Below are 9963 nucleotides of genomic sequence, written 5' to 3'. Positions count from 1 at the left end.
TACTCGTGGCAGCAGAAGCATTCAGTGTGTCACGGGCTGCAACAGCCGCCAAGGACAACTTCTGGGCACAAAGCTCGGCGGCAGAATCCATGCCGGCTGCCTAATCTGCAAACCCTAGGTTTACAGAAGAAGGAAAGCTCACCAGCGTCGGAGGTCGGCAATCGACCACAGACGCAGGAACCGGCGAGGCGGGGAAGGGCGAGATCCGGACAAGGACAGGGCACGAATGCACCCAGTGCGTGGAGACGAACAGAGCAGCTCGAGGAAGACGACGGCCAGGTCGAGAATAAGGAGGAGAGGAGACAGGGAGAATGGAATACGAGAGACTCACGGGAGACGCTAGAAGAACAAGACGGCGGCAAGTGTCTAACGGCGCGAGGGCAGCACAGGCACTGGAAAAGGGCTAATGACCATTACGCGAGCGCGATGCTAAATTTTCAAAACGAGGGAGATTTCAATGCCACACTTTCAATTGCCACGACCGCAGTGCCAAAAGTTTGAAGCCCTCCGTAGACGGTGTCATGTTTGCAAAATTCTCCGAAACAACGGGGCAGCAGCTCACGATATTGGATGAACTAATAAGGGTCTGTATGGAAATACAATATTTGAAAACTATAATTTTAGAATACTATAGTTTTGAAATATCAAGACATATCTATAGTTTTTTTACCACGATATTGAAAATTTTGGTCCAGAGCTAAGTTTTCAAACCTGTGAAAGTGCTGCAACATAGTTAAAACTGCAGTTTTGAAAACATAATTTTTGAAGTGTTTACCAAATACTATATTAGAAAAGATACCACAATATCTTAAATACTACATTATTGTCCAAAATTAGAGAAAATACTCTACTTCCAAACATGCTCTAAATGATGAACAAAGTCTTCATTTGTATTGGATGAACTAATAAGTAATAAAATTATATTGGTGTAGACCTAGCCCAACATTTAAGTGAGGGTCTAATACTTGAGTGAGAGCCTAAATATAAGCTTAATAACTACTAGACCTTTGTAGCTATATTAAATAAGATAAAATGTCCACTAAAAATCTGAAACTAGAAAACTGAGTGGGGACATGTGTCCCCGCTAAGCCCAACGTGGGTCCGCCCCTGAGTGCCCCTGCAATCACCGCCGCCTCCTCATTTATTTCTTCGCATGCGTTCTGCCTCGAGTAGCCGACTCACTCCTTCTACCCGTCGCAGCATGAGTTCTGTTTTTGTGTGTTTCCCGATGAACACGTCTAACCGTCGCTCGCTTCCAGCCTCCAGGGTATCGATGACCAGCCACCGTCGACCCGCGGGGAGGGTCTCCGTCGACATGCGCTGCGTCAGTAGACCGACGGCCGTCGACATGTGTACTACCAAGACTAATAATGTTCCACGCTATGCTAACATGTCCAAGCTCCAAGCAGGATATCTGTTTCCTGAGGTTACACATCATTCTCATCTTTTCCTTTTGTTGTTACTGATGCTATTCTGCTGGAGATTATTTGGCTTCTGATAGTATCAATTCTTGACTGTCAAGCAGATTGCCAGGAGAAGAACAGATCATTTGCTGAAGCATCCAGATGCCAAAATTATAAGCCTTGGCATAGGTGACACTAGCGAGCCCATTCCAGATGCCATCACCAATGCCATGGCAGAGGTACCTTCGTGTCAAACTAGTGTCCTGTTGATCATATATATTCATCCCACAAAAGAAATCCCAGTGTTCCGATACTTTCAGTTTTATAGTTGAAAAAAACAATTGCATTTGTTGCTGCTGAATATCTCTTTTTTACAATTACATTATTTTTTATCTGCAGATTGCCAGGAGAAGAGCAGATCATTTGCTGAAGCATCCAGATGCCAAAATTATAAGCCTTGGCATAGGTGACACTAGCGAGCCCATTCCAGATGCCATCACCAATGCCATGGCAGAGGTACCTTCGTGTCAAACTAGTGTCCTGTTGATCATATATATTCATCCCACAAAAGAAATCCCAGTGTTCCGATACTTTCAGTTTTATAGTTGAAAAAAACAATTGCATTTGTTGCTGCTGAATATCTCTTTTTTACAATTACATTATTTTTTATCTGCAGATTGCCAGGAGAAGAGCAGATCATTTGCTGAAGCATCCAGATGCCAAAATTATAAGCCTTGGCATAGGTGACACTAGCGAGCCCATTACAGATGCCATCACCAATGCCATGGCAGAGGTACCTTCGTGTCAAACTAGTGTCCTGTTAATCATATATATTCAACCCACAAAAGAAATCTCAGTGTTCCGGTACTTTCAGTTTTATAGTTAAAAAAACACTTGCATTTGTTGCTGCTGAATATCTCTTTTTTACAATTACATTATTTTTTATCTGCAGATTGCCAGGAGAAGAGCAGATCATTTGCTGAAGCATCCAGATGCCAAAATTATAAGCCTTGGCATAGGTGACACTAGCGAGCCCATTCCAGATGCCATCACCAATGCCATGGCAGAGGTACCTTCGTGTCAAACTAGTGTCCTGTTAATCATATATATTCAACCCACAAAAGAAATCTCAGTGTTCCGGTACTTTCAGTTTTATAGTTGAAAAAAAACACTTGCATTTATTGCTGCTGAATATCTCTTTTTTACAATTACATTATTTTTTATCTGTCTATTCATAAACATAGAGACCAGCACATGCCTTGTCAACAATTGATGGCTACAACAGTTATGGAGTTGAGCAAGGTGAAAAGGTACCGTGTGGTGTTATCAGCAATTTTCATTGCATTAACAGGCTAATTCAGATACTTACTTAACATCTATACTATGTGAAGCTTTACATAAATATTTCATGGAGAAAACTGGACACAAAGATAGGTCGTCTTTTATTTATAAGTTCTTTGAGGCAGATTGAGGATTTGTTGATCAAAAGATTACTGTTTCTTTAACTTCTTATTGTTACGATATCTGATTCTCTAATTATTAAGGGTTACTGTTTTCTAATGTATTACTTCTTAGTTTAAAGCAGATTGTCATGCTCTGTTCTTAAATTTCATGTATAAGCTTCTTCAGCGTCATAAAATGCCATGATGATTGCTAATGCAGAAACTCAGAGCAGCTATTGCTGCAACCTACTATGCGGACCTTGGTATTGAAGATTCAGACATATTTGTCTCTGATGGTGCCAAATGTAACATATCTCGCTTGCAGGTACCAAAGCAGATTTGACTCTTCCATTCTTAAATTTACAATTCATCTTAAATTGTTTGCTAACGATTCTCCTAATTCAACATTTCAGGTACTTTTTGGATCTAATGTGACAATTTCGGTCCAAGATCCAGCATACCATGTAAGAGAGCTCTTGAATTACTTGTAACTGTCTGTTACTTGCACTTTTCATGTGAATGATTCTAGACTTATGCGTGATGATAATTGTGATACATTTTAAATATTGTCTGTTGAAAATAAAGCATGCCTTCCATTTTTGACAGGCATATGTTGATTCAAGTGTTAGCACGGGCCAAACTGGCTTATATCAGCAAGATGTTCAGAAGTATGGAAACGTCGAATACATGAGATGCAGTCCAGAAAATGGATTTTTTCCTGACCTGTCAACTGTCCCCCGGACAGATATTATCTTCTTTTGCTCACCCAACAATCCTACAGGTGCCGCTGCATCTCGGGACCAGCTAACCAGATTAGTAAAATTTGCAAAGGACAACAGGTCCATTATAGTCTATGATTCTGCTTATGCAGTGTACATATCAGATGACAGCCCAAAGTCCATCTTTGAAATTCCTGGAGCAAAGGAGGTAGGCTATATGTTCCAATATCTACCTGTTCATATCACTCCGTTCTTTTTTATTTGTCGCGTTTTAGTCCAAAAATAAACTAGTGAACGACAAATATTCAAGAACGGATGTACATATTGGAGTGTTTAAAATGTCCTAGTTGCATGGTTAGCCTCAAAGTTACAGTGCCAGTGCTATGATAACTAGTCGCACCCTATTCTCTGTGGTGGTTTTGTGTATGTACAGGTTGCTATTGAGACAGCTTCGTTCTCGAAGTATGCTGGGTTCACTGGTGTCCGTCTAGGTTGGACTGTTGTCCCCAAGGAGCTCCTTTTCTCAGATGGACATCAAGTCGCTAAAGATTTCAACCGCATAGTTTGCACTTGCTTCAATGGCGCATCGAACATTGCGGAAGCTGGTGGTTTAGCTTGCCTCTCTCCAGAGGGGCTGAAGGTAGGATTCCTGGTCCTTGGAATTCTCAGACTGTTCGTCTGCATCGTCGTTTCCTTCTTTTTAATCTGTTTGTTCCCTTGCAGGCTATGCATGGTGTTGTTGGCTTCTACAAGGAGAACACCGAAATAATCGCTGAGACATTTACATCGCTTGGGTTCAACGTGTACGGTGCCAAGAACGCTCCTTACGTGTGGGTGCACTTCCCTGGCCGCAGTTCGTGGGATGTGTTCGCCGAGATCCTGGAGAAGGCGGATGTGGTCACTACTCCTGGCAGTGGATTCGGACCGGGCGGCGAAGGCTTTGTGAGGGTCAGCGCGTTCGGGCACAGAGAGAACATCATCGAAGCCGCGAGGAGATTAAAGCAGCTGTACAGGTGAGCACTGATGCAGCTTCTGTGCCCCTCTTATAAAGAAAGATGGTATCAATAAGAACTCGACAGCATTTGGGACACCAGACGTCCAGAAGTAGAGGTGATGCATGATTTAATTCGCTAAAATTAAGTCAAATCGCTTCTTCGTATGTAAATAATAATAGTACCCAGCGAAGGGCGGGTCTCGTAGAGTAGCATGAGTTATCAGATAACGGATTTGAAACGGTCTTTCTACAATTATGAAAAAGGTTTGCGTCGGTTTATTATCCTTACATCAGATCTACCAAACCTCTCATATCTCGCTGCTCGTTAAGTTACCTGGTCATGGATTTGAATCAGTCTCACCATATTCATGGAATAGTCCTGTGTCTATTTGTCCTTGCATCAGACCTATCAAACCTCTGTAAGAGCCTCCGATACTATTCTTTGGCAGTGGTACGCCAGTATCTATGGAAGTTGACCACCTAGAAAAGAGGAGAAAAGATGACTGATTGGAGTACGAGCTGTAATTACCTCGGCACGGAGATAGGCGAATCGTTGATTTCGTAGGATCAATTTTATAATTTTCCTGACACAGGTTGCTGAAGAATCATATAGTTTCCAGATCCATATGCACTTCTGCGGCGATGCTGTTCACACTTCACAGATGCCTACGAAATTCTGCTGGGATCCAACAGAAGGCAGCATGCATTGATAGGCAAGCTATTCCCCGGTAATGGAAAGACCATACAAATCTATCTCCAGTTATTTGCACAACCCCGCATCAGCACTGGCACTGATTCCATCGACAGTAGCGATCGATTTTGAAACCAAGGAACTGTTGTCGAATCTTCCGACGATAATAATATCAAGAAGTCCCTGCCAAGCTAACAGCACCATGTCACTGCATTGACTACAACCAGTTGCAGTTGCATTCCACTGTAAGAAGTGCTGTTAAGGTAAACTCGTCACGATGTTAATGGAAGCTTGCAATACAAAAGTCAGCATAACAGTACTTCTAAAAGAACATAAGCTTGCCCGTCATGGTAACAAAATTCATCCTAGCAAGCCTTTTGCGCGTTTTGGTGATCGATTATATATACACACCAAGCTTGATTTAAGAACACCTACAGGGCTATTACCACACTTTGGCCTTCTCCAGCACTTTATATCTCACCTCCTATTGTATAAACAGTAGAGTCTAAGTATACACAGTCTACTAGAGAGTGGAGACAGCCTAACATAAATCCCGGCAATAATAAAAAAAACAGGAAACTCCATTGAAATCTATCATTGAACCAATAACTTGAGTTCATCCATTAACTCATTTGTACGTGTAAGACATAACTTATGCCAATAAATAAACATAACATAATTCTCCTAACACCTCACATTACAACAAAGATATCCATCCCATGACCCCAACCCAAACTTCTGTCGTCACCCGATTCTACAAAAAAGAACACTTTGGATTATAGACCCAACAGGATCTAGAACGAGCCAACAAAATAAACAAGTGGAACTGTACTCTAATTATCATGTGGAAGTCTTCACAGCCTTGAATGCTGGATGAAGCAGCCCAAGCTCATCCTTCGTCTCAAGCGGGTTGCTGGTCTCGTTCCTGATCCTCTTCACTCTCCTGCTTGCTAGTGACTTGTGTGTGAACCCATACATCTGCAAGATCTGGTTATCCCCAAAATTGAATGCACGGTCCATGTTCTTGAGGCATCGCTCGACAGGGTAGTCTCCAAATTTGCCGCATGGCTTGCACCCGACAAAATGTGTGACGAGCGGCCACCGGTGATCACCTAGCCCTGGCTTGTAGTTCTCAAGCATCTCCTCATACCTGTCGACCAAGATCCCCCAGTAGCCGTGGAGGTAGTACCCATTCTCAAGGTAAACCTTATCACCCCATTTCTCGCGCTGTGTCGCGAGGATGTACACCATGGCCGACTGATCATCGGCCTCGAATACTGGCCGATCCTTCAAGGACTTGGTCAGCACCTTGCCGGCCTCGATGCGGACAGGGCCCTTTGGCCCCATTGGCGCCCAGGTATCCAGCATATCAAGCGACCACTGGCAGTTGCGCAGCAAGAAGCTGCCGGTGTTGAGCCCAATCCAGTTCTTGTCGTCGTAGACCATCTCGTCCCAGCCGTGCATGATCAGGTTGTATGGCCCGTAGCGCTCCCACGGGAGCTCGAACGCCATGTCGGTGAACATGGCGTCAGAGTCCATCCACCAGAGGAACTCGACCTCCGGGTGCGCGAGGAGCAGCGCCCGCATGAGCGGGAGTTTGGCCCAGAAGCCGGCCATCTCGGCGTCGAGCAGCGCCATGTTGTAGAAGACCTCGATGCCGTGGACGCGGCAGTAGTCCATCTTGTTCTTGATGGACTTGAGGAGGTAGTGGTCCCCGACGGGGTTCTCGCAGGGCTTGGGCGAGGACCCCGTGACGAGCAGCACCCGTGGCTTGATGTCGTTGAGGAAAGGCGGCGTCTCCGGGTGGCGGCGGTGCCAGGCGGCGCGCTGCTCGTCCCAGTCGGAGATCTTGGGCCCCAGCGTGTAGGGCGGGTCCCTGAGCGACCTCGGCGGTGGGTCGGGCTCGTCGCGGCGGCCGGAGGAAGACGAGGACGAGGACGACGTGGTGGTGGTGGAGGCCCTGGACCTGGCGTCGTGGTGCTCCGCGAGCGCCCGGTGCGGGTGGGAGACGAAGTGCTGGCGGAGCTCGATGAGGTCCTGCTGCGGCGTGCCGAAGCGGCCGGCGCCGACGGTGCCGCGGAGCACAACTACGGTGAGGAGGAGGCAGACGACGGTGAGCTTGGCGTTCCGCGCGAAGCGCTGGATCTGCCGCATCCGGCGCTCGCCGACCACCCTCTCCGCCCACATTTTGGCCCCCTCCGTCGGCCACACTCCTTGCAGACGACCCAGGAATCGAAACGCAAGAGCCCAAACAGGGGTCCTAGTCCTAGCCGGACACGGTGCGGCGGCGGGCAATGCGGCCGCCGCGGGACTGGGGACTGGTTAGAGGGGGACGAGCCGGAGGAGGTTTTTGAAGCGCGGACGCGGAAGAGGAATTAATAAGTGTGGTGACGGTGAGTGTGCCGGCCCCGCCCGCCCGACCGCGAGTGAGCACGCACGTTGTGGGGGCAGGGGAGTCAGGGTCAGGGAGGCGCCTCGGGGAGCGGATTGCGTTGGCTGCCTGGGCGGGGAGGTGGGCGACGGATGGAGAAGGGGATCGAAATCGAATCAACCCCGCCGCAGATCGGGGGAGAAGGGGAGGAAGAAGAAGAGGAGGGGTGGAGGTGGTCACAGAGAGAGACGAAGGTAGAAAGAATGAGGCGGAGCGCAGAACGACGCGGACACGAGATGCGATGCTTCTAGGATGACTTTTTCATCCCCGCTGTCGCCTGCCTCAACACACGGTTGGTTAATTAAAGCAATTGATCTCTGTTTACCTTGTGGTTTGCTTCATATAAGGTGGGTCCATGGGGAGTGGGCCCGGATGAGAGGGTTTAGGGTACGGACCGCGTGCAGGTGTCGGTTAATTTACTCAGGTTATTAATCGGTTGATTTCCTTCATGACGGTGGCATGGGAAGTACTTGCCGAGCTTGCAGGTTGATGGATGGGTGTCGGGTTTTGACTTTTGAACCCTTTTTTATTTGATTTGGACCGCCCTCCTGCTCCCGTGTACAGATTTCGTATATATAGGTGTAAATTCGATGAGAAAAGAGAGCACTTATGAGCCATGGAAGCATGACAAATCCGATCCACGGAATTCGTCAAAGCTCAAAAGTAACATGCGTACGTTACAAAAGGTAAAAGATGAACGTGGTATTGCTTGGAAAAGGATTTGCTGTGACGGTGACCCGCCCGCGCCCGCCGGATGCACTGCCAGTTGTAGACAGGCCAGGGTGAGGGTGGGAGATTGCAGCCTGCACATGCACATGACGCGGTGACTTTTTCCAACGTACTAGATGACAAATCTATCCGCGTCCCCATCCTTCTGACCCCACCCTCACCCACGATAAACTTCCTCTCCACCCGTTCCCGCCGACGTGTGGGTCACCATACCATCCTTAGTCCCACTTGTCATCTGGGAGCAGAGTGCGTGTTCCATCTAGTAAGTACATACATATTATTGATCTGGGCGTGTCGGTCGTGGATCTTTCGTTTACTGCCTCGTCGATTTGATTAACGGCGAGGGCGACGGCGAGCAATTAACGGACCGTCATGATTTTAGTACTCGCCAGCAATAGGGGCTGCGTGTGTCGGCAAATTGGAGTTGCTACAGTCCTTAGGCTATCCGCACTCACACTACTCTAAATTCGTACTCTAAAAAGAATATTCTATCCTCGTCAGCAAAACTATCTACTCTATACCACAATCATCTGCGATCATATTTACTCTATATTTTAACTCTATACTAAATACCATATATTATATTATTTTTTCCACTTCACTTGTTTCGCTGTACGCACTTCACTTGCTCATCTGTGCATGCGTGGAGCACTCCGGCGTCCGGTATGCAGTCGTTGACAGAGTGCAGTCCACGCCATATTTGAGGTAGGAGGCTGCCTCGGTGACAGTGCAGTCGGGTTTGCAGTCGTCCGCTGCAGCGTCGCGATGACTCTAAAGGCTTTACAGTCCGACGACTGCGGATAGCCTTATGGCGCGTTCGTTTATGCGTTTTCGATTTGCTTAAAGGGGTGTTTGTTTTCTATGTATGTGTAATTTTTAGTTCATCCATTTTATTTTATTTTTATCCATAAATTGTTAAATATAAAAGATAAAAAATGAAATAAAATATAGAAACTAAAAATTAGTCCTAAAAACTTATAGGGTGTTTGGTTTGAGGAATGAGCTAATCCATCATCTTCTCACTCCTCACTATTTTTGTTTGGTTTGTGGAATGGAATGAGTTGATCCATCACCACCTCATTCCTCATAGTTAGTTAGTTAGTACTAATATGAGGAATGAGGTCATCCCACCAAATTTGAGGAATGAACTCATGATGCACCACCTAAATTTGGATGTAGTGATTCCTTAAACCAAATATATCATAAACACCCTAAGTGAGTGAGCGGCACAAATTGTAAGTACGTCCCAGCACGTGACATCACCATGGACTAGTTTCGCTGAGCTACGTGTATTTGAACAAGTGAAGTCATGTGTGGATTGGATGTTTAACCTATTAGAGTCAATGTCTAGCCACTGATTCATTCGTCATATGTTTATATCTAAATGCATAATAAAAATTATGCATACCTAAATGTATAATAAAAATTATATATCTAAATACATAATAAAAATTACATATCTATTAGATTGGTTGTTGATGGCGATGTTCGTAAGTGCCTTCTTATTTATGTTTTTCTCATGATAATCATATTTTTTTAAGGAGATTTTACTCA

The 9963-nt window shown here is 45.9% G+C and overlaps 2 protein-coding genes across 2 annotated transcripts; one reads left to right on the top strand and one right to left on the bottom strand.

The window, feature by feature from the left end:
• The first annotated feature begins 1145 nt into the window (after nucleotides 1-1145).
• On the top strand, nucleotides 1146-4846 carry LOC103639249 (probable LL-diaminopimelate aminotransferase, chloroplastic). Its single transcript, XM_020544312.2, has 12 exons — nucleotides 1146-1426; nucleotides 1526-1642; nucleotides 1803-1919; nucleotides 2080-2196; nucleotides 2356-2472; nucleotides 2648-2713; nucleotides 3066-3170; nucleotides 3259-3309; nucleotides 3452-3626; nucleotides 3717-3772; nucleotides 3998-4204; nucleotides 4288-4846. Exons 1-12 carry the CDS (start codon nucleotides 1154-1156, stop codon nucleotides 4579-4581), a joined length of 1695 nt encoding a protein of 564 aa, XP_020399901.1. The 5' UTR covers nucleotides 1146-1153; the 3' UTR covers nucleotides 4582-4846.
• A 1040-nt stretch (nucleotides 4847-5886) lies between these two features.
• LOC100283706 (glycosyltransferase 5) lies at nucleotides 5887-7551 on the bottom strand. Its single transcript, NM_001156605.2, has one exon. It carries the CDS (start codon nucleotides 7434-7436, stop codon nucleotides 6090-6092), a length of 1347 nt encoding a protein of 448 aa, NP_001150077.2. The 5' UTR covers nucleotides 7437-7551; the 3' UTR covers nucleotides 5887-6089.
• Nucleotides 7552-9963: the final 2412 nt, after the last annotated feature.

Source organism: Zea mays, chromosome 9 (genome assembly GCF_902167145.1).
Source record: "Zea mays cultivar B73 chromosome 9, Zm-B73-REFERENCE-NAM-5.0, whole genome shotgun sequence".
In the NCBI taxonomy this organism is placed as follows: domain Eukaryota; kingdom Viridiplantae; phylum Streptophyta; class Magnoliopsida; order Poales; family Poaceae; genus Zea; species Zea mays.
The sequence above is the reverse complement of the archived record's forward strand: the minus strand, read 5'-3'. Positions and strand labels throughout refer to the sequence as shown.

Coding starts and splice junctions, on each gene's coding strand:
- LOC100283706 (NM_001156605.2), bottom strand. CDS start 7,436: ATGTGGGCGGAGAGGGTGGTCGGCGAGCGCCGGATGCGGCAGATCCAG.
- LOC103639249 (XM_020544312.2), top strand. CDS start 1,154: ATGCGTTCTGCCTCGAGTAGCCGACTCACTCCTTCTACCCGTCGCAGC. Junction 1,920..2,079: donor TCACCAATGCCATGGCAGAG/GTACCTTCGTGT, acceptor TTTTATCTGCAG/ATTGCCAGGAGAAGAGCAGA. Junction 2,714..3,065: donor GAGTTGAGCAAGGTGAAAAG/GTACCGTGTGGT, acceptor TTGCTAATGCAG/AAACTCAGAGCAGCTATTGC.